At 43.4% G+C, this 25,548-nt stretch overlaps 1 protein-coding gene across 1 annotated transcript in view; it reads right to left on the bottom strand.

Annotated features, from left to right (window-relative positions):
* LOC126184350 (rho GTPase-activating protein 100F) overlaps positions 1 to 25,548 on the bottom strand; it is a 294,918-nt gene that overhangs the window by 126,335 nt on the left and 143,035 nt on the right. Inside the window, exon 13 of the mRNA XM_049926729.1 lies at positions 12,479 to 12,845. Within this exon, the coding sequence (XP_049782686.1) occupies positions 12,479 to 12,845 (367 nt within the window). The remainder of the gene's footprint in view (positions 1 to 12,478; positions 12,846 to 25,548) is intronic.

Below are 25,548 nucleotides of genomic sequence, written 5' to 3' on the forward strand. Positions count from 1 at the left end.
ACCTGACTACAAATCCAACAACAAAATGGCTGGACCCATTATTTCCGGTTCCAATACCTTCCATATCCGAGGCAAAACACATGTTGTAGACATCTTCCCACTAGAACTGCAGTCATTTTATATGTTTGGTGGTTTGTTGTGTTGCAGCATTTGGGACACACATTTGCCAAACTTCTCACTCAATTCCTGAAAGCAGATATACACTGATGAGCCAAAACATTATGATCATCTGCTTAATAGCTTGTCTGTCAGTGTTCAGAACGAAACACATCACTGATTCTGCATATCAGGGATCCAACGGATTGTTGGTTGATTTGTGGAGGTATGTGGCCATAGATGTCTATGCACAGGTCAAGTAATTCACATAAGTAATTGGCCGCTGATTTTTGTATGCAGAAACCCACATGAGTTCCTTAAGATTTACATCAGGCGAATCTGGTCACAGAAACATCAATGTGAGTTCGCTATAATGCTCCACAGACCACTGTAACACAGATCTGGCTCTGAAAAAAGGAAAATTACACTGCTTAAAGATGACATCGCCATCAGGGAAGTCATAAAGCATGAAGGGATGCAGGTCATTTGCACTTGTCAGCGTGTCTATGATTGCTACCACAGGTCCCATACAAGTGGGGAAGAATTTATATCATACTGTAATACTCTCCCACCAGCCAGAGTCTGTGGCATGCTGCATGTTTCAAACTGCTGTTCACCTTGATGACGGCGTTGGTGGAGATGACCATTGACCTAGTGTAGTAAAAATGTGATTTACCGGAAGAACCAACACATTTCAATTGATTGATGGTCGGATCCAGATGGTCCCATACCCACTGCAATCACAGCTGATGATGTGATTGGGTCAACATGTGAACATGTAGGGATGGTCTGCTGTGATCAACAATGTACGATGAATGATGTGCTCTGAAACACTTGTTTGTGCACAGCATTGTGCTCTTTCGGTAGAGATGCCACAGGTCACAATCTAGCATATTTTACAGAACAGACAAGCGTCTGAACTCTACGTTCTATGAAGAGTTGTGACTGTCCAACCATTTAGCGCCTAGTGGTAGTTTCACCGTTCTTCTTCCTCTTTCCATAGATGCACATGACAGCAGCATAATTATAATCTGCCTTTTCTCAAAGTTGCTATTCTCAATGGATTTCCCCATATACAGAACACAAAAAACCACAACTGTGAAGTAAATGTGACATTACACAGTGGCTTCATTCACCTTCTCTCCAGTCACTGATGGTGTCTGGTTTGCTGAGAATTCATACTCAAACTGACCAGCATCAGTGTCATTGGTAGTAACATAGTCCACCATCTTTTGCACAAACTCCAATGCTCTCACTCTCACTGTGCTGTCCACAGTAATATCTCATTTTGTAACAAATGGTGTGATCTAGTGTGATGTTATTTTATAGCAGCGTTTCAGGTGATGACAGATACAGGTGCTGGCCTTAGAATTAGGGATGCCTAGAGCTATAGCTGTTTGCCTCACTAATGCCTTTAAATGGCAACAGTGAACTGAGAGCCCCATTGGACATGCCTCCTGGAATTTGGTGTACACATGCTGACGAATTCTTGCGGTTTTGTGTTCCATAGTACTGCCAGATTCAAGAGCTGTAACAATTTCCTGCACGTTCTCTGGTGTTGTCTTGTGTTTGCATGTGGTCGCTGCTAGAGATTTGTGCACGACCTTCACTTTGTCATAAATCCTCTGCATAGTTCTTAGATCTTGGTGTGAATTGCTTGTGAATGTATGGAGTCACACTCTAAGGGGTTATGGGGGCAAACTTGATTGATTTATGAACTCCTACCCTTCCCCTTAACCTATTGTTATGCTAATTGACTTGATTTATGAACCCCTAGGAATAATCTGTTGTTTTGAGAACACCTCACCCCTCCCCCTTCTCCACCCTCTATGCTCTGAGAAATCCTCAACGCTCTCCCTTCCCCCTCTCTGACACAAGCACACTTCTGATACCAAATTAATTGATTAATTAATGAAACTGATCAGTTAACTACTCCCTGCCTCCTCGAAAATCCCACAGCCCTCCCAACCTAGAAAAAAATTATTGGGAAAATTGCTCAGTCTGTGCAGAGCAGTTGGTGTGGAAGTTGGAAGTATTACTCTGTCCAGCAACTGCATGTCTTAATTACTTAACTACACAGCTGCAGATTGGAGGTAATGTTTTGTTAGAAAATTTTTGGTGTGCACTCACCTCGATGAGCAAGGATCGACTGAGATAGTGCACAATGCCGCCACCAGAGGCCGACCCACCCACCCCAGAAAAAAATGGTGAGAAAAATCGCTGTAATAGTTGACTTTAGGATCCCATGACAGGAAACTCAACCACATTGCAGAGGGTACAATAATATATAGTTTATTTATAATATTCAATTTGCATGGGGTGGGTATTCCTTCATTTGGCAGGGAAAGCTCATCATTCACCACTGTTTTGGGAGATGCAGTTCTTGTAAAACATATCGAAAAGAAGTAACTAAATGGGGAAATGTTCAGTCTGTGCTGAGCTGTTGGACTGGAACGTGCAAGTATTATCTTGTCCAAGAACTATATGTCCTAATTACATAATTATATAGCTATCATGGCTGCAAATACTTTGACAATGGAATCATATGGCACACACCAATGAAATTTTGATCTTGGACTAGGCTACATATTTTTCATGAACCTTCACTTTTGGCTAACATCAATGAGCCAATCCTGGGCACGGATTTCCTTGGACACTACTAGCTGACATCACAAACATCTGGCTGATAGACACAACCACAAGTTTGAAGATAGCGAGACAGTGATGGAAGGGGACTTTCTTCAGTGTAAAACCTGGTAAGTGCCCCAGACTATACCCTAACACCCTTGACAAATTTCCAGGGATCTCTTGCCCACCTGGTGTTCCTAGAGACCAGAAATATTCGACAGTACACCACATCATAACTACGTCCAGTCCTCCCACTTCATGCCATCCACATCGACTCACACCCAGCAGGATCACTGTGGCAAAGGCTGAGTTTAATGCCATGCTGTTATAAGCCATCATCCAATCATCAAAGAGCCCATGGTCCTCTACCTTGTACTTAGTCCCCAAAAAAGACAATTTGTGGTGGCCATGTGAACACTATCGTCCCTTGAATTCATTAACAGTGCCACACTGATATCCTGTACCACCCTTTCAAGTTTTAAGGCTTTGTTTGGTTCAGTAATTTTCAGTAAAATTGACTGTGTGAATATGTTCATGCAAATTCCAGTGCACAGGAAGGTTTCCTGCAATTGTTTGGATTACTACCAAGACCTGGCAGTGTTTCTTGGATGGCATATTTGTGCAAAGTTTATCATGATGTTTCACCTATCTTTGGTCTTCTTGAAGTTGTCCAAGCTCCACCAACACCACCTACAACCATCTTTCAGCACCTGAGTTAACCCCCTGAAGTGCATATTTGCTGCCACAGAAATAGAGTTTTTAGGATACTTAATCACACTTAGCGGATCCCCAACACTTCCTGACAAGGTACAGGTGACCTTAAACATGCTGCACTCCCATACACATAAAGAGTTATACTGCTACCTGGCATGCTGATTTATCGGCCCCATGTCCCTAACACTGCTGCTCTGCAGGAGCCACTGACAACAGCTCTGTGTGGCCCTGCTGTACAGGGAAGGACTCCTGTTCACAGGACAGTCCCAATGGAGAAAAGCTTCGCTGAAACCAAATGAAACCACATAGAAGTGATGCTGCCTGTGCATCCAGTGAACAACACTGAAATGGCCATGGTTGTTGATGCTAGACATCTTGCCATAGGCACAGTGCTTCAGTAGCACATCGGCGGTAGCTGGTTGTCACTCTGTTTTTTCTCATGGAAGTTATTGACATTCCATCATGCTTAGAGTGCCTAAGACCATAAGTTTTTTGTGGTGTATGAGGTGGTAAAATACTTATGCACATTGGTAGAAGCTCACTGCTTCGGTATTTAACCAAGCACAAACCCATCAGCTGCACCTGGCCACAGTTCGTGCGGCTTCCCCCATCAGAGGTTTGAGTCCTCCCTTGCGCATGGGTGTGTGTGTTGCCCTTAGTGTAAGTTAGTTTAAGTTAGATTAAGTAGTGTGCAAGTCTAGGGAGTGATGATCTCAGCAGTTTGGTCCCGTAGGAACTTACTGCCACTGCACGAGCCCATTACTCACACGTTTTGTATTAACAATGTTCACCATGGCAAATTGCCTATTGGCTTCTGTCTCGGGTTCTTCAGCCGACGTTCATATAATGATTTTTCTGACGTTTCGCCAGCACCAGTGGCTGGCATTGTCAAAGCTTCACCCTCCATTGCCGATGGTGAACTGGAGCTGAGCTCGCGGGCGCAGACTATATGTACCTGGCGCGCCAACGTCCGAGGGCTTCTCTGCGGTCATTTCTGGTGCGGTTCTCCTCTTGCTACCTGCGACGGTCATTTGCTGCAGTACGGGAAGCCAGGATCCATTTACCTTAAGGCTTTCCTCTTTCTTGTTCAAACTGTTCGCGTGTTTTTGTATTTCTACAGCTTCTCTGAACAAGCGCGTGTGATAGTGCTTCTCTACAGCCAGAACTTCCGTGTTGGCGAATTTTATTACGAGGTCGATCTCATTCAGTGTGTGCTCTGCCACGGCCGATTTCTCCACCTGCCCCAACCTGCAATATCGCTTATGCTCCTTGATCCTGGTGTTGATGGATCGTCCAGTCATTCCGACATAAACTCTTCCGCATGTGCATGGTATACGGTATATTCCCAACATTGCAAGTGGGTCTCTTTTCTTCTTTGCTGATCTAAGACACTCTTTGATCTTCCTTGCTGGTTTGAAAATCGTGACGGACAGAATCGGCCATATATTGCACAAACATGGCGTAAAGACGATTTTCAAACCGACAAGGAAGATCAAAGAGTGTCTTAGATCGGCGAAGGAGAAAAGAGACCCACTTGCAATGTCAGGAATATGCCATATACCATGCACATGCGGAAGAGTTTATGTCGGAATGACTGGACGATCCATCAACACCAGGATCAAGGAGCATAAGCGACATTGCAGGTTGGGGCAGGTGGAGAAATCGGCCATGGCAGAGCACGCACTGAATGAGACCGACCTCGTAATAAAATTCGCCGACACGGAAGTTCTGGCTGTAGAGAAGCACTATCACACGCGCTTGTTCAGAGAAGCTGTAGAAATACAAAAACACGCGAACAGTTTGAACAAGAAAGAGGAAAGCCTTAAGGTAAACGGATCCTGGCTTCCCATACTGCAGCGAATGACCGTCGCAGGTAGCAAGAGGAGAACCGCACCGGAAATGACCGCAGAGAAGCCCTCGGACGTTGGCGCGCCAGGTACATATAGTCTGCGCCCGCGAGCTCGGCTAAAGTTCACCACCGGCAATGGAGGGTGAAGCTTTGACAATGCCAGCCACTCGTGCTGGCAAAACATCAGAAAAATCATTATATGAACGTCGGCCGAAGAACCCGAGACAGAAGCCAATAGGCAGTTTGTCAACAAGTGGCCATGAAAGCCTTAACAATTTTGTAATGTTCACCATGCCAATCCTGGCAGTTGGAATGCATGTCATAGTTCTCCACAGATATTTGCCATGTTTGCAGCATAGACAATTATCGCTGACTGTTTGTCCCACGCTTGCACCATTGTCTCTACTCCTGCAAACTTTGAGGACGTTGCCCAAGAAGAGGAGAGTGACAATCAATTGGACACTGTCTGTCATGATACCTACAACTGCCTAGACTTGAACTAGGGCCCATTCTTGACTACACCTGCAGTATTTTGTGTGACAGATCGATGGGCACACACAACCTGTTTCTCCTGGAGAAATTCTGGTGCAGTGCTTTTGACCACATCCATGGACACCCTGGGGTTGAAACTATCATGTCGCTAATCGCAATGTGTTTTGTCTGGCCAAGACTCCAAAAAGACTGCTATCAATGGGCATGCATCTGCACTGCATAATAACATGCCAAAGTCAGGAGGCATCCCTGTGCACCTGTCAGTGCCTTTCCTGATGCAACATGCCACACTGTGCATGTCCACATGGACACCCTTGGCCTACTTCCTCTGTCCAATGGCATGCAATACTTGGCTAACAATGGTGGACTGTTTAATTATATTTATTATCCCTGTTAATTCACAAAATTTCCATTTATAGGCTACTGACAATCATGTCATTTGACTGTTGTAAAGTTTATAATTAGTATAAAATTAGAATCAGAACATTTGCCTTGAGAAATGTTTCAAAAATTATTAATAATGATCAGATTTTAAATGAATCACACACACACACACAGTTCTGACCTATTCCAGAACTTCATTGTCCTTGTTATCATCATTTTCATTAAGCACATTTGGTGGCTTGAGGTTCAGATAAAACTGCCTGTACACATCTGATTATTAAGTATTACTACTATGTACATGATGCAGACAACAAATTACGTTGTCAACCCTAAACGACACTTGAGCAGTGCAGATTAGAAAAATTACACTATGTCCTTTGGGCAATATGGAAATGAACATCCGTAAAATCAGTGAAACAGTTTTTCATGAATGTTCATGCACTGAAGCACCAAAGAAACTGGTATACGTGTGCACGGTCAAATACAGAGATATGTAAACAGGCAGAATACAGCACTGGGATTGGCAATGCCTACATAAGACAACAACTTTCTGGCACAGTTGATAGATCAGTTACTGCTGCTACAATGGCAGGTTATCAAGATTTAAGTGAGTTTGAATGTGGTGTTAAAATCAGCACAAAAGTGATGGCACACATCATCTCTGAGGTAGTGATGAAATGGCGATTTTCCCATATGACCATTTCATGAGTGTACCGTGAATACCATCAAATCTCCAACATCATTGCAGCTGAAAAAATATCCTGCAAGAATGGGACCAATGATGAATGAAGAGAATCGTTCAGCATCACAGAAGTGCAATCTTTCCACAAATTGCTGCAGATTTCAATGCTGGGCCATCAACAAGTGTCAGCGTGCAAACCATTCAAAGAAACATCATTGATGTGGGCTTTCAGAGCCTAAGCCCACTCATCTACCATTGATGACTGAACAACACAAAGCTTTATGCCTCACCTGGGCCTGCCAACATTGACAATGGACTGTTGATGACTGGAAACATGTTGCCTGGTTGGATGAGTCTCATTTCAAATTGTATCTAGTGAGTGGACATGTACGGGTATGGAGCAAACCCCATGAATCCAAGGACCCTGCATGTCAGCAGGGAACAGTTCAAGCTGGTGGAGGCTCTGTTATGGTGTGGGGCATGTGTAGTTGGAGTGATATGGGAATCCTGATACATCTAGATATGACTCTGACAGGTGACACATATGTAAGCATCCTGTCTGATCACCTGCGTCCTTTCATGCCTCAAATGGTTCAAATGGCTCTGAGCACTATGGGACTTAACTTCTGAGGTCATCAGTCCCCTAGAACGTAGAACTACTTAAACCTAACTAACGTAAGGACATCACACACATCCATGCCCGAGGCAGGATTCGAACCTGCGACCATAGCGGTCGCGTGGTTCCACACTGTAGCGCCTAGAACTGCTCGTCCACTCTGGTCGGCCACATCCTTTCATATCCATTGTGCATTCCGACAGCTTGGGCAATTTCAGCAGGACAGTGTGACACCCCACATGTCCAGAATTGCTACAGAGTGGCTCAAGGAATACTCTTCTGAGCTTAGACACTTCTGCTGGCCACCAAACTCCCCAGACATGAAATTTACTGAGCATATCTGGGATGCTTTGCAACATGCTGTTCAGAAGAGATCTCCACCCCATCACACTTTTACAGATTTCTACATAATGTCAGTCCCTCCAGCACTACTTCAGACATTACTGGAATCCACACCATGTCATGTCGTGGCACTTCTGCTTGCTTGTAGGGGCCCTACATGTTATTAGGCAGGTGTACCAGTTTCTTTGGTTCTTCAGTGTATATACAGAGTGGGGATAGAGGTAGAGATAGGTAGGGAGATAAAACTGGTTAACCATAATATCAACAGATGTCAGGAGAATGCACATATGTTACCATCTCAGAATCAATGATCGTGTGCTTTAGGCCCTTATGGTTGTCAGTGCCTCATTTCTCTTCGTTTTTCTTGTGTTCACAGCATCAGATTTGCACCTGATTGTCAGAATTGCAACTAATTTCTTTCCAGCACAAATTGTTTCCACATTAACACATTAGAATATCTACCAAGTTTCAATTCCATATGATAATTACAGCCCACACTGGACCTCTGGAAGTAGCTGTATTTTAACTGTAAGCACCCAGTACATGAACTACATCAAAAAACATTTAGGGTTTAAATTGCTCAATAGTGTTTGATGGATACCCTGAGGAGGGAGCTGAGAAAAGCGGAAAATCTACTGAAGGTACATGAAGAGCTTACACTATGTCATCTGTTTCTGTTTATTTGATGAGAGGCTGTCATCTACTCTGCCAAAAGAATGTTTCTTACCAAACAAACTGAAAAATAAATATCTCAATGTTGGCAGAAAAATTATGTGGGGAAGGGAATTAGCTGAAGCAGGCCATTGAGGATGCAAACCCCCTGGTTGTTGCAGCATCCATAAAAAAGTCGAAACTGGCAAGCAATGTTTCCATTGCTGGGAAAGACACTCATTTGTTGATCCTGTTGACTGGCCACATAGCTGATAATGCAAGCAGGAAGAACCAATCACCAATAACTTCCTTATGAAACCTGTAAAAGGCAGCCAAGACACATTCATTTACACCCCCAAACACTTTTAAGCTCTCTAAAGAAGCCAAAAGATGTGTTATTTACTCACAACTCACAGTGCCTTAAAATTTTTGACAGGGCAAAAACAAATTTATGCACACATTTCAGATGAATGAGAATGTCCAACATGTCTCCTCAGCTTTCATGGATCCCAACACAACTTTTGAATATGTTACTGAGGCAGGAGTGAAGTTCACTGCGTATCTGTATACAGGTGGCAGCTCGAAGCCTTTGAATGAAATTTGTCTGTACCTGTTCCAAAAAGCTTCATCAAAAAACAGTAAAGTAACACCATCAAATAACAACATCATTTCAGCTGTCAGCTGCCAACAGTTCATCCATCGCCATCTATGGTGTGTATACGACACAACTGGACCATGATTTGCCATGCACCTTCAGACAAAATTTCACCATCACAGATATCACTGATCAAATCATTGATGTTGATTTCTTAGCACATTTTTGGCTCCTCCCTGGCAGTGCTGGCTCTGTTTCATTGACAAGGACTCTGGTTGTTCAACTTTTGTGTTCCACTGTACTGTGTTCATACTTGCTCTTGTCACAGATAGTACCAGGACCTTCTTGACTATTTTTTAGCCACCACATGGCCACCCAGAGCAGGACAGGAGGTATGGCACAGCACCATGCCTGGCCCTCCAGTTTTCGGCAGACCATGATGATTTGCACTGGAGTAACTTGCTGCTGCTAAAGCCAAATTCAAGGTTATGCTTTACGTTGACATCATTCACTATTTGGAGAGCCCCTGGCCCTCTCCTCTTCACCTTGTACCAAATAAGGACTCATACTGGTTCAAATGGCTCTGAGCACTATGGGACTTAACACCTGAGGTCATCAGTCCCCTAGAACTTAGAACTACTTTATACCTAACTACCCTAAGGCCATCGCACACATCCATGCCCGAGGCAGGATTCGAACCTGCGACCATAGTGGTCGCGCGGTTCCAAACCGCTCGGCCACTCCGGCTGGCTCTCATACTGGTGACCCTGCAGCTACTGCCATGCTCTTAAGGCACGCACCATCCTGGACAGTTATCCAGTTCAAAACCTTCATGACTTCAGCATGTCCTGTTTAGCATTTCAGTGTTCAACGTTCTTGGCTGCATGGAGGCATTCACCTCATACCAAATGACTCTTACTGGTGACCCTGTAGCTACTATCATGCTTTTAAGGCACACACCATCCTGGACAGATATCTGACCCCAAACCTTCATAACTTCAACATGTCCTCTTTAGCACTTCAGTGATCAGCGTCCTTGACTGTATGGAGGCATTCACACAGATATCAGCTGCCACAGAAGACATATCCAACAGCCAAGAACAGCCTTACCAATAATGCACTTCTGGCTCACCCGGAACATGACACCCAGTTGGCACTGATGGTCAATGCCAGCCAGCACACCTTAGGTACTGCCTTGCAGCAAAACTTCAGTTGTTCCTGGCAACTGCTGGCCTTATTTTCAAAGAAGCTCTCATCTGCACAACACCAATTGGTGCCTATTACAGGAAGCTGGTTGCCATGTATGAGGCAATCTGCTGCCTTAGACCATCACTAGAGACCAGGAACTTTATGATATTTACTGACCACAAATCCATCATGTATGCCTTCCAGCAGATGAACAATCACTGCTCACCTCATCAATTCTCTCAGTTCAGCACAAAAATTCAGCATATCTCTGGAATGGACAATATTGTTATCAATTATCTGTCATGTGTTACCAGGGTCACTGGTTGCAGCCACACTTGCTGCATCACAAGAGGTTGATACAGAGCTGGACTCTTATCACCAAGACCTAGACACTGGCTTCAGATTGGAGCATGTCTTTATTCATGGTGCAGACACAAAACTGTTCTGTGACACCTCCATTGGCAAGATGTGACCTTCCCTACCAGCTGTTTTCTGCTGGCAGGCCACTGACAGCATTCATAACTTGCTCCACACTTGCATTAAGGCCACTACCAGGCATGTTACCCATTACTACGTGTGGCCTGGAATCTGCCCAGGCTGCTGCAGTTGGGCACAATGTTGTGTTGCTTGTCAGTGTAGTAAGGTTGGCTGCCACATCCATGCTCCTGTTGGTGATTTCCCTGACGCTACATGAAGGTTTACCCATGTCCATCGCGCTGCCAGTCCCCTTCTCATCTCTGATAGCCAGTGGTTATCTCTTGACTATCGTTGATTATTTCACATGCCGGGCAGAGCCAGCACCAATTCCTGTCATCTCAGCTGAAACTGTGGAATGAACATTCAAGAGTAAGCGAGTTCTCATTTTTGTTCCACACTCCACATCACCACAGATTGCAGAATACTGTTCAAATCCCAGCTATTCAACAAGCTTGCCCAACTCTGTGGCACTCACTGTCACCACACCATTGCATACCACCCTGCCAGCAATGGTATGGTCAAGCAAAGGCATCACACTTTAAGGACTGCTCTACTTTGCCAGCAAAGCACCTCACCTTCACTCATTCATTCACTACAATGCACATAATAGTTTTGACTGGAGAAAGAGGGTCAGGGGTCAGGTCTGATGTCTAACTCCCATACTCCGATTGTTGGATAAGGTCACCACACACTGGAGGCTGCCGTCAATGGTAAAACTCAGACAGTGTCACTGGACTGTGTTAAGCTGGCCCACACCTTCCCATCTCAGCCTGCCTCTATACACTCCTCCCAATGCCAACATCACTACCACTACCACCACCACCACCACCACCACCACCACTGCCATCACCAACAATACCACCAACATCTTCCAAGGCAACACAACTACTAATTCAAGAACATTAGTGCTGCTCTCGACGACAATTGTGCATGCCAAACAATAAAGGTGTAAATCTCACACATGATTTGCATGACATGACGAAGATTGAAATATGAGAATATTTTATAAATTCACGTCACGTTTGTAATGGTACTCATGCTTATGTTATTAAATAATATTAGGAAAGTAAATGAAGATCCACCCAAACAGCCACACATATTAGCATGCCACTTTTTCAGGCTTTGTGTAAGCACACCAGCCCTGGATCGAATTTGCGCAGCAGATTAAGGATGAAGGCATATACTGGGCAGACTGGATCAGGTTTTTAGATAGTTTCCAATGTGCAACTAGGTGAATACTGGATTCATAGCCATGCCCCTCCTAAGTTACATGATTTACAAAATTTTGGAAAACATTCCCATACTTTCATGTGGGGTAATACTAGATGCAGACAATTGTGATATACACTTTCTGACCCAGGCAGGGGGTGGCAATAGGGAGGGAACCAGGCCACTCTATACCACTAACATGCCAAATAACAGACCAGCCCTGAGTAGATACGGGATAAAGACCAAAGAGAACGAAGAAGAAGGAGGAGGAGGAGGAAGAGAATAATTGTACAGGAAGAAAAGCAGCAAGGCATATTCCAGTTGAGTAGGGGGAGGTAAAGGTGGGGGGGGGGGGGGAGACATGTTCACTTGGTCTATTACAGGGAGCAAGAGGGCAGTTTTCAAAATTGAACTTGTCTTCAATGTCCCATTTGTATGGCTACTGATAATTCTAATGTATTATTTCAGAGCAGAAGACTAAATTACCAGACTGAAATACACATAGAAATTAGCAGACTGAAATATACATTGTATAACATGTAACATATAACTTACCAATGATATCTAGACCTCTTCTCTCTACTTCCTCCACACATCGCCGGATGATTATGGGAACTGACGAACTTGCTTGTGTGGCAATTGTCACGCTTGTAGCTACACCACCAGGCACACCACCTGTTAGGTTTTCTCGGTTAACAACTGTCTCCAGATCTGCTCCAAATAGAGCTCCTGAAGTTGCTCCAGACAGAACTTTGCCTCCAGGACGGCCGAGTAAGTGCAGGCCAACAGGGCCACGCCGTTTAAAAGTCTGGTGAGGATCAGTATGCCTCAAGCGTAAGTACAGTGTACCACGAGGTTCTATTTTTAAGGCAAGCTGGTGGATTGGAGATTCTCGTAGGAGTGTTGCCAAGTGAACAGATCCCTGAAACAAATGAAATTTTTCTGGGTAACATTCACTTACTTCTCTTCCTATTTTTGTTGCACTTAATCTTATCAGGTTCACAGTCATCAATCTGATCACAAATTATTATTATTATTATTATTATTATTATTGCTTACCGTGAAGAACAGAAACATCAGTGGAACTGCCTTAAGAGATTAGTGACATATTTGTGTAAAGATAATGAGAGTTAAATATTCCTTCTTCACACCCCATCAGCCCAAAAACTTTTGAATCAGAATTAATAAAAAATAAAGAAATGTTAAGATGGTGGTTTTAATGCTTCAGGTGTTCTACATAGTCTCCCCACAGTTGAGTACAAAGCACAGAACATTCATATGACCAAGTGCAACTGCCTGAAAAGTCATTGTTGTGGATGTTTCTCAACTCACATATCACACTGACTTGAATGTTTGTTATGTCATCAAAGTATTGATCCTTCATGTGAATTTCTGCATTTTGATATTTTGTGGTAGGTTCAGATTGATAAGACCAAGCCTCATCACCTGTGATGATTTTTTCTAGAAAATAATTGTTTGCATTTTGCATTTCAGCCATGTTGTGGCTGGCACCCATGCATCACTGTTTTTTGTTTGGGAGTCAATGTGTGTGGATTAACTATGCACATACTCCAAAACATTCTGGAGAATGATTTAGAGATGTTACTCCATTGCAATTTGTGGCACAACAGCATTGACTCACTGTGGTCACACATCAACTACTTAACACTGCCTACTCACAGCTGACTGATCAATAGTACATCTTTTACGAAACTGAGAATGTTGGGCACCAGTTGTCAAATGTGTGATATATTTAACACACCATGTTTGGGGCTATGTTATCCCATTATCAAGAGCTTAAAGAATTTGTGCCATTAGGCAGCATCAAATGTAAAAATCTAGAAGCAAATACGCATTGTCAAACATAAAACTCTTCGATGAACATCTCACATTGGCACATCACACTCTCAAAAGGGCCAGTTGTGCCTAATGACATAGACTCTTCAGGCACTTGATAAGGGGATAATGTAGTACTATAACATGTTGTGGTAAATATATCACACATTTGACAACTGGTGAGTGATATTCTCAGGACTGATTCATGAGACAGTTGTATCATTGCCTCGCAAAAGGTAACCTGTTGTTCACAGTTGATTGTTCAAGCTGCCATCATAATTACTATGCCGACATTGCTTACAAACCAGGAAGAAAATCAGCCTCAGAATTTTTTGGATGGATGGTGCATATTTTAACATTTATGGAAATTGGTGCAACTATAAATAATAACGGAAAGCAGTCACAACTTGAGGACGTGTAGAACAGCTCACCAGCAATAAGTGATTTAGATTTCAGAGAGGTAATGTACAGAACTATCACTTTTGTGATCAGAGATTCAATTCTTACACCAAACTCAATAAAAGAAGAGTTATTTAACAAAGTTCAATGTGAAATCGTGCACTAATATGCCTTGTCAATTTCAAAGGCCACAGTACCAACAAGTAGTGAGTTCAAATGACTGAAAACGACTGGTCTCTGGGAAATGTGTCTGTCACACAGTGAAATTTTGACATGTACCAGGCATTCAAATGCAGAGCTAGAGTAGAGAAAAGGCCACATTCTGCGGTGAGGAGCAACATCTGGTGACCACCTTTTATTCATGGCTATGATAGACCATACATGTACATCTAAAGTGTTACCTGAACCTGTCATGCAATGAAGGTTGTGTACATGTTACAAGCTTACACAATGCTAATTATCCAGCCTGCAATGTTAAGTGAGTTAATGGAAAAACAACAAGGTTGATGATGCCATTAAATTCAACATGTGAATTAGACTCCATAACAATGATCACTACGGCATGGTAGTTTTAGAATTCATTGTACTGCCCCTCCTTCAGGCAATTTCATGTGTCATGTTTCAGCAGGACAATGGCAAGCCATATATGACATTCTTCAAAGAATGAAAGTTAATATCACTGCCCTGACCAATGCAAACACCTGTAATGTCACCTATAGGACATGGCTGAGATATTGTTGATCAGCAGTATGTTTGTGACAGGCCTCTAACAACTGTAAATGTTATTTCAAACACATATTATTTAAAACACATGCCACAAGACTCCCAAGGCTTGTATGGCGGGTTTTGCAAAGTAATGGGTTCTGAGAATTGGAGGTCATGAATACTTCTGTAATCTTACTCATTTGTGTATTGTAACGTAGCACAACTAACATAGAGCATTCACTTCAATCATAAGTATTCATTTAGGTTTCTAAATTTTTACAAACATTGTAGTATGTTATATACTCATCATGTAATACTGTATATTGTAAACAATTGGACGGGTTATTTTTTGCATAAGAATTGAAATATACACAAAATGTTTGCATGCCATAGGAATTGTAGATGGAAGTGAAACTCCTCCCACCCTCTCTCTCCCCTTCTCCCTCCCTCCCCATTCCCCCCTCTGTCTCTATCACACACACTCACTAACACACACACACACACACACACACACACACACACACACACAGTGTCTTAAGCTCAATTCCAGAAGGGCATTTCCCCTAAAAATACCATTTATTAATTCACACACCCCACAATAATATGATAAAATATTACCAACTGTTTTTTGTATTATATCTGATTAAAGACATTTGACTGCACAGATCCCAAAAAGAAACAGGAAAGACATCAGCAATCAGTCACAGTTCAATCGATATTTTATTGCAAATCTAGATTTCAGTTACAGTATAGCTATCAATAGTGCATATGAAGTGAGTCATGTAGCCTCAACAGGCTTGTAAATGCACATGTTATTACACATTAGCATGTGCATAACTTAATTCAAAATGTGTAATAACTTGTGCATTTGTTACTCACTTCATATGCACTCATGAAATCTAGGTTTGCAATAGAGTACAGATCGAATTATGACTGATTGCTGACTTACTTCCTGTTTGAATTACATCACAGGTGGTATGCACAATGGCTCCAGTGGAATCCAACTTGACCCCAACATTGTTTTGCTGGAACTAAAACTCTGATGACACTGAAGGAACAGTTCATAAGTCATTTACTTCATGATTAGCTGATAGACAGCAGGGACTCATGTAAGACAGCTTTATCACTACAATTAAGGATTTGATCTCTGACTGGGAATTGGCAGACCATAGGATTTGATGCTGGGCCCACTAATGTTCTTATCCTATACAAATGTCCTCTCATATTATATTGATAAAGCATAAATAATTTGCTTTGATGATGAAGATGATGCAACTTTTGTAATCAAGTTCACAAGAGATTTGCACCAACACAAGGAGAAAGTACATGAAATTTGTTTTCTGTAAATTGACTAGGAGAAAATAATTCATACAGTTCTGTACAAGGCAGGAAGAAATTTCAACAATAATAGTTAAACATGGGAGAACAGAAATATGTAACACTTAAGGGTCAAAATTTTTTGGATTTGCATACACTGATAATTTATTATACACTTTAGTTAAGGGACATTTGCTCTGCTTATGATTACTGATTTTGGAAATTAAAATACAATACATTAATATGTATTTCATTGTCAACTAAATGGAAGAGATAATAATATTCTGGGGCAGTTGTACATTTAGGCATAAGGTGCTCATTGCCTAAAAAGTGCACTAAGTATAATGAGCCTTTATTTATTTATTTATTTGCAGCATGCTCCAGTACAATATTTGTAATACTACATGTATGTCTTGTGTGTATGCATTCGTGTGTGTGCAGTGTAATGTAATGTTTGTGTAATACAATGATGATGATGTGAGAAGGGAGAGTGTGAAACCTTATGAACAGCACCAAGGGAACTGCCAAGCTTGACTGCCCCATCCAAAAGACATATCACCATCAACATGCCATCACTTCATAAGACACTGCAGAGAGGTTTGGTATTTAAACCAGGATGTTGGCGCAAGGCCTGTTGATCAGGAACTTTATGCCACCACGTCTCTTCCCCTTGCCAGAAAAATACTGGCAGTGAAAATTTTCACTACCTGGATTCGAACCAGCTTACCCCTGGCTGAGTGCCACCACAGAAATATGAGTTAGCGACTTTGGCCACAGAGATGGGCACAAAATGAGTATTGTTTATTTTGAAACTTCGTGTGAGCAACAAGGCATGCTGACAACAGCTTCACACTAATTTACTCTCATGTTAAACTTGTTATTAACAACCATTTAAATTTTCAAACAACAAAAAACAGAAAGATCAAAATGCATCAACAGAAACAATTGATAGTGGATTAAATGTAATAAAGGAACCATCACACACAGCACCACAAAAAGACTGTGAAATACATCAAAGTGTGGCTTTGATAGGTCGTATTGACCGTGATTAACACCATCTTTGGACTCTGATGGCTCTGCCAAGCCTCCATGTTAGTTTCTAGTTCTGTTCTGTATCGCAAGCTGTGTACATGTGTATGACTTACTGCGAAATATATCTCTATGTGGAATTTAATGGGGATAGTTATTGCATCCCCCCCCCCCCCCCCCCCCCATGGACCATGGACCTTGCTGTTGGTGGGGAGGCTTGCGTGCCTCAGTGATACAGGTAGCCGTACTGTAGGTACAACCACAACGGAGGGGTATCTGTTGAGAGGCCGGACAAACGTGTGGTTCCTGAAGAGGGGCAGCAGCCTTTTCAGTAGTTGCAAGGGCAACAGTCTGGATGATTGACTGATCTGGCCTTGTAACAATAACCAAAACGGCCTTGCTGTGCTGGTACTGCGAACGGCTGAAAGCAAGGGGAAACTACAGCCGTAATTTTTCCCGAGGGCATGTAGCTTTACTGTATGATTAAATGATGATGGCGTCCTCTTGGGTAAAATATTCCGGAGGTAAAATAGTCCCCCATTCGGATCTCCGGGCGGGGACTACTCAAGAGGATGTCGTTATCAGGAGAAAGAAAACTGGCGTTCTACGGATCGGAGCATGAAATGTCAGATCCCTTAATCGGGCAGGTAGGTTAGAAAATTTAAAAAGGGAAATGGATAGGTTAAAGTTAGATATAATGGGAATTAGTGAAGTTCGGTGGCAGGAGGAACAAGACTCCTGGTCAGGTGACTACAGGGTTATAAACACAAAGTCAAATAGGGGTAATGCAGGAGTAGGTTTAATGATGAATAGGAAAATAGGAATGCGGGCAAGCTACTACAAACAGCATAGTGAACGCATTATTGTGGCCAAGATAGATACGAAGCCCACACCTACTACAGTAGTACAAGTTTATATGCCAACTAGCTCTGCAGATGACGAAGAAATTGAAGAAATGTATGATGAAATAAAAGAAATTATTCAGATAGTGAAGGGAGATGAAAATTTAATAGTCATGGGTGATTGGAATTCGAGTGTAGGAAAAGGGAGAAAAGGAAACGTAGTAGGTGAATATGGATTGGGGCTAAGAAATGAAAGAGGAAGCTGCCTAGTAGAATTTTGCACAGAGCACAATGTAATCATAGCTAACACTTGGTTTAATAATCATGATAGAAGGTTGTATACATGGAAGAACCCTGGAGATACTAATAGGTATCAGATAGATTATACACTCTTGGAAATTGAAATAAGAACACCGTGAATTCATTGTCCCAGGAAGGGGAAACTTTATTGACACATTCCTGGGGTCAGATACATCACATGATCACACTGACAGAACCACAGGCACATAGACACAGGCAACAGAGCATGCACAATGTCGGCACTAGTACAGTGTATATCCACCTTTCGCAGCAATGCAGGCTGCTATTCTCCCATGGAGACGATTGTAGAGATGCTGGATGTAGTCCTGTGGAACGGCTTGCCATGCCATTTCCACCTGGCGCCTCAGTTGGACCAGCGTTCGTGCTGGACGTGCAGACCGCGTGAGACGACGCTTCATCCAGTCCCAAACATGCTCAATGGGGGACAGATCCGGAGATCTTGCTGGCCAGGGTAGTTGACTTACACCTTCTAGAGCACGTTGGGTGGCACGGGATACATGCGGACGTGCATTGTCCTGTTGGAACAGCAAGTTCCCTTGCCGGTCTAGGAATGGTAGAATGATGGGTTCGATGACGGTTTGGATGTACCGTGCACTATTCAGTGTCCCCTCGACGATCACCAGTGGTGTACGGCCAGTGTAGGAGATCGCTCCCCACACCATGATGCCGGGTGTTGGCCCTGTGTGCCTCGGTCGTATGCAGTCCTGATTGTGGCGCTCACCTGCACGGCGCCAAACACGCATACGACCATCATTGGCACCAAGGCAGAAGCGACTCTCATCGCTGAAGACGACACGTCTCCATTCGTCCCTCCATTCACACCTGTCGCGACACCACTGGAGGCGGGCTGCACGATGTTGGGGCGTGAGCGGAAGACGGCCTAACGGTGTGCGGGACCGTAGCCCAGCTTCATGGAGACGGTTGCGAATGGTCCTCGCCGATACCCCAGGAGCAACAGTGTCCCTAATTTGCTGGGAAGTGGCGGTGCGGTCCCCTACGGCACTGCCTAGTATCCTACGGTCTTGGCGTGCATCCGTGCGTCGCTGCGGTCCGGTCCCAGGTCGACGGGCACGTGCACCTTCCGCCGACCACTGGCGACAACATCGATGTACTGTGGAGACCTCACGCCCCACGTGTTGAGCAATTCGGCGGTACGTCCACCCGGCCTCCCGCATGCCCACTATACGCCCTCGCTCAAAGTCCGTCAACTGCACATACGGTTCACGTCCACGCTGTCGCGGAATGCTACCAGTGTTAAAGACTGCGATGGAGCTCCGTATGCCACGGCAAACTGGCTGACACTGACGACGGCGGTGCACAAATGCTGCGCAGCTAGCGCCATTCGACGGCCAACACCGCGGTTCCTGGTGTGTCCGCTGTGCCGTGTGTGTGATCATTGCTTGTACAGCCCTCTCACAGTGTCCGGAGCAAGTATGGTGGGTCTGACACACCGGTGTCAATGTGTTCTTTTTTCCATTTCCAGGAGTGTATAATGGTAAGGCAGAGATTTAGGAACCAGGTTTTAAATTGTAAGACATTTCCAAGGGCAGATGTGGACTCTGACCACAATCTATTGGTTATGAACTGTAGATTAAAACTGAAGAAACTGCAAAAAGGTGGGAATTTAAGGAGATGAGACCTGGATAAACTGAAAGAACCAGAGGTTGTACAGAGTTTCAGGGAGAGCATAAGGGAACAATTGACAGGAATGGGGGAAAGAAATACAGTAGAAGAAGAATGGGTAGCTTTGAGGGATGAAGTAGTGAAGGCAGCAGAGGATCAAGTAGGTAAAAAGACGAAGGCTATTAGAAATCCTTTGGTAACAGAAGAAATATTGAATTTAATTGATGAAAGGAGAAAATATAAAAATGCAGTAAATGAAGCAGGCAAAAAGGAATACAAATGTCTCAAAAATGAGATCAACAGGAAGTGCAAAATGGCTAAGCAGGGATGGCTAGAGGACAAATGTAAGGATGTAGAGGCTTATCTCACTAGGGGTAAGATCGATACTGCCTACAGGAAAATTAAAGAGACCTTTGGAGATAAGAGAACCACTTGTATGAACATCAAGAGCTCAGATGGAAATCCAGTTCTAAGCAAAGATGGCAAAGCAGAAAGGTGGAAGGAGTATATAGAGGGTCTATACAAGGGCGATGTACTTGAGGACAATATTATGGAAATGGAAGAGGATGTAGATGAAGATGAAATGGGAGATACGATACTGCGTGAAAGAGTTTGACAGAGCACTGAAAGACCTGAGTCAAAACAAGGCCCCCGGAGTAGACAACATTCCAGTGGAACTACTGACGGCCTTGGGAGAGCCAGTCCTGACAAAACTCTACTATCTGGTGAGCAAGGTGTATGAAACAGGCGAAATATCCTCTGACTTCAAGAAGAATATAATAATTCCAATCCCAAAGAAAGCAGGTGTTGACAGATGTTAAAATTACCGAACAATCAGTTTAATAAGCCACAGCTGCAAAATACTAACACGAGTTCTTTACAGACGAATGGAAAAACTAGTAGAAGCCGACCTCGGGGAAGATCAGTTTGGATTCTGTAGAAATACTGGAACACGTGAGGCAATACTGACCTTACGACTTATCTTAGAAGAAAGATTAAGGAAAGGCAAACCTACGTTTCTAGCATTTGTAGACTTAGAGAAAGCTTTTGACAATGTTGACTGGAATACTCTCTTTCAAATTCTAAAGGTGGCAGGAGTAAAATACAGGGAGCGAAAGGCTATTTACAATTTGTACAGAAACAAGATGGCAGTTATAAGAGTCGAGGGGCATGAAAGGGAAGCAGTGGTTGGGAAGGGAGTGAGACAGGGTTGTAGCCTCTCCCCGATGTTATTCAATCTGTATATTGAGCAAGCAGTAAAGGAAACAAAAGAAAAATTTGGAGTAGGTATTAAAATCCATGGAGAAGAAATAAAAACTTTGAGGTTCGCCGATGACATTGTAATTCTGTCAGAGACAGCAAAGGACTTGGAAGAGCAGTTGAACGGAATGGATGGTGTCTTGAAGGGAGGATATAAGATGAATATCAACAAAAACAAAACGAGGATAATGGAATGTAGTGGAATTAAGTTGGGTGATGTTGAGGTATTAGATTAGGAAATGGGACACTTGAAGTAGTAAAGGAGTTTTGCTATTTGGGGAGCAAAATAACTGATGATGGTCGAAGTAGAGAGGATATAAAATGTAGACTTGCAATGGCAAGAAAAGCGTTTCTGAAGAAGAGAAATTTGTTAACATCGAGTATAGATTTAAGTGTCAGGAAGTCATTTCTGAAAGTATTTGTATGGAGTGTAGCCATGTATGGAAGTGAAACATGGACGGTAAATATACTCCTGGAAATTGAAATAAGAACACCGTGAATTCATTGTCCCAGGAAGGGGAAACTTTATTGACACATTCCTGGGGTCAGATACATCACATGATCACACTGACAGAACCACAGGCACATAGACACAGGCAACAGAGCATGCACAATGTCGGCACTAGTACAGTGTATATCCACCTTTCGCAGCAATGCAGGCTGCTATTCTCCCATGGAGACGATCGTAGAGATGCTGGATGTAGTCCTGTGGAACGGCTTGCCATGCCATTTCCACCTGGCGCCTCAGTTGGACCAGCGTTCGTGCTGGACGTGCAGACCGCGTGAGACGACGCTTCATCCAGTCCCAAACATGCTCAATGGGGGACAGATCCGGAGATCTTTCTGGCCAGGGTAGTTGACTTACACCTTCTAGAGCACGTTGGGTGGCACGGGATACATGCGGACGTGCATTGTCCTGTTGGAACAGCAAGTTCCCTTGCCGGTCTAGGAATGGTAGAATGATGGGTTCGATGACGGTTTGGACGTACCGTGCACTATTCAGTGTCCCCTCGACGATCACCAGTGGTGTACGGCCAGTGTAGGAGATCGCTCCCCACACCATGATGCCGGGTGTTGGCCCTGTGTGCCTCGGTCGTATGCAGTCCTGATTGTGGCGCTCACCTGCACGGCGCCAAACACGCATACGACCATCATTGGCACCAAGGCAGAAGCGACTCTCATCGCTGAAGATGACACGTCTCCATTCGTCCCTCCATTCACGCCTGTCGCGACACCACTGGAGGCGGGTTGCACGATGTTGGGGCGTGAGCGGAAGACGGCCTAACGGCGCGCGGGACCGTAGCCCAGCTTCATGGAGACGGTTGCGAATGGTCCTCGCCGATACCCCAGGAGCAACAGTGTCCCTAATTTGCTGGGAAGTGGCGGTGCGGTCCCCTACGGCACTGCGTAGGATCCTACTGCTTGTGTCTGTGTATATGAGGATGGATATGTGTGTGTGTGCGAGTGTATACCTGTCCTTTTTTCCCCCTAAGGTAAGTCTTTCCGCTCCCGGGATTGGAATGACTCCTTACCCTCTCCCTTAAAACCCAAATCCTTTTGTCTTTCCCTCTCCTTCCCTCTTTCCTGACGAGGCAACCATTGGTTGCGAAAGCTAGATTTTATGTGTATGTTTGTGTGTCTATCGACCTGCCAGCGCTTTTGTTTGGTAAGTCTCATCATCTTTCTTTTTAAATATATTTTTCCCACGTGGAACGTTTCCCTCTATTACGTTCATATATATATATATATATATATATATATATATATATATATATATATATATATACCTAGAAAAATTATTAATGAACATTAAAATGAAAGATGTTGTAATATGTGGAGACTGTAACATAGATAACATAGATATAGGTAAAGAATCAAAACCAAAACAAAAACTGAAAGAGACATTATTACAGTGTGACATGAAAACGATAATAGATGTACCTACAAGAGTAATTGATCATAGTCAGACCATCATTGGCAACATAATCACAAATACTGAAAATAGTAAATGTGAAGCAAAAGTTCTATGGACACCAATCTCTGACCATCATGGGTTAATAATTCACATCCACATAAATAGGAGCTCAAAAACAGAAGAAATGCAACATAAGAAAGAAGTCAAGATTATCAATGTACAAAACATAAACATTTTCAAAACAACACTGAGGAAAAAAGAATGGACCAAATCAATGCAAGCACAAGGTACAAATGAGAAGTATGATGTATTTCTTAACACACTAATGCATCACTTTCATGGTCTTCCATGAAGCAGCCTATCAGAAAAAGCAGGATCACAGTAAGAAATGGATTACAAAAGAAATAATTGAATTCAGGACTAGAGCGACAGAACTCAGACAAGCATGGAATATGGAGAAATATAAACAATATCAGAAGAAGTATAGGCAATTAATAAGAGAAGCAAAAGCCATTTCAGTACACAGAGCCATAGCAAATTCAAATCAAAAAAGTAAAACAACATGGGATATAATCAACAGTGAAAGAGATAGCCAAAAAAGTGTAAAAAATAGCAATTTTATTAAGTTGATGAGAATGGATGACAACATAGTTATAGATGGAAAAAATTGCTAATATACTAAACAGCAACTTTATAGATGCCGTACAAAATTTAAAAGGGGAGACAAATCATCAATGGTCGAAGCAGGCTACAAACTTGGCCAACCATCCCACTCAGTGTTCCTGGAACCAGTCACAAAAACAGAACTCATAAAAATAATCCAGAAATTAAAACCCAAAAAGTCTGCAGGAGATGATGAACTATCAAATTATTTAATAAAACATGTGAATGAAAAAATAAGCAAATCTCTTTTTGATATTGCAAATTACTGATTTAGAGGAGCATTCCCAGAAAAATTAAAAGAAAGCAAAGTAGTACCAATATTTAAGAAAGGAGACAAAAATGTTCCAAATAACTACAGACCAGTGTCTTTATCCTGTGGTTTCTCAAAAATACTAGAGATGCTCATGCATAGCAGATAGACCACATTCCTGGAGACGCACAGTATTCTGATTCCAGCACAACATGGTTTCCAAAAAGAGAGATCTACAGAAACTGCCATATCAAGCCTAACAGAATCCATTATAGATGTGTTAGACAAAAGAAACTCTGTTTCTGCTATGTTTCTGGATTTGTCTAAAGTGTTTGACACAATCACCCATACTACACTTATTGAAAAAAAAATTGAAAGCTATGGTATTTGTGGACATGCAGCTAAGGCGTAAAATCATACATCAGCAACAGAAAGCAGTATGTGGAAACAGAAACTGGATGCAGATCTGAAATCAGAAATACACTCCTGGAAATTGAAATAAGAACACCGTGAATTCATTGTCCCAGGAAGGGGAAACCTTATTGACACATTCCTGGGGTCAGATACATCACATGATCACACTGACAGAACCACAGGCACATAGACACAGGCAACAGAGCATGCACAATGTCGGCACTAGTACAGTGTATATCCACCTTTCGCAGCAATGCAGGCTGCTATTCTCCCATGGAGACGATCGTAGAGATGCTGGATGTAGTCCTGTGGAACGGCTTGCCATGCCACTTCCACCTGGCGCCTCAGTTGGACCAGCGTTCGTGCTGGACGTGCAGACCGTGTGAGACGATGCTTCATCCAGTCCCAAACATGCTCAATGGGGGACAGATCCGGAGATCTTGCTGGCCAGGGTAGTTGACATACACCTTCTAGAGCACGTTGGGTGGCACGGGATACATGCGGACGTGCATTGTCCTGTTGGAACAGCACGTTCCCTTGCCGGTCTAGGAATGGTAGAACGATGGGTTCGATGACGGTTTGGATGTACCGTGCACTATTCAGTGTCCCCTCGACTATCACCAGTGGTGTACGGCCAGTGTAGGAGATCGCTCCCCACACCATGATGCCGGGTGTTGGCCCTGTGTGCCTCGGTCGTATGCAGTCCTGATTGTGGCGCTCACCTGCACGGCGCCAAACATGCATACGACCATCATTGGCACCAAGGCAGAAGCGACTCATCGCTGAAGACGACACGTCTCCATTCGTCCCTCCATTCACACCTGTCGCGACACCACTGGAGGCGGGCTGCACGATGTTGGGGCGTGAGCGGAAGACAGCCTAACGGTGTGCGGGACCGTAGCCCAGCTTCATGGAGACGGTTGCGAATGGTCCTCGCTGATACCCCAGGAGCAACAGTGTCCCTAATTTGCTGGGAAATGGCGGTGCGGTCCTCTACGGCACTGCGTAGGATCCTACGGTCTTGGCGTGCATCCGTGCGTCGCTGCGGTCC

Source organism: Schistocerca cancellata, chromosome 4 (genome assembly GCF_023864275.1).
Source record: "Schistocerca cancellata isolate TAMUIC-IGC-003103 chromosome 4, iqSchCanc2.1, whole genome shotgun sequence".
Classification (NCBI taxonomy): Eukaryota; Metazoa; Arthropoda; class Insecta; order Orthoptera; family Acrididae; genus Schistocerca; species Schistocerca cancellata.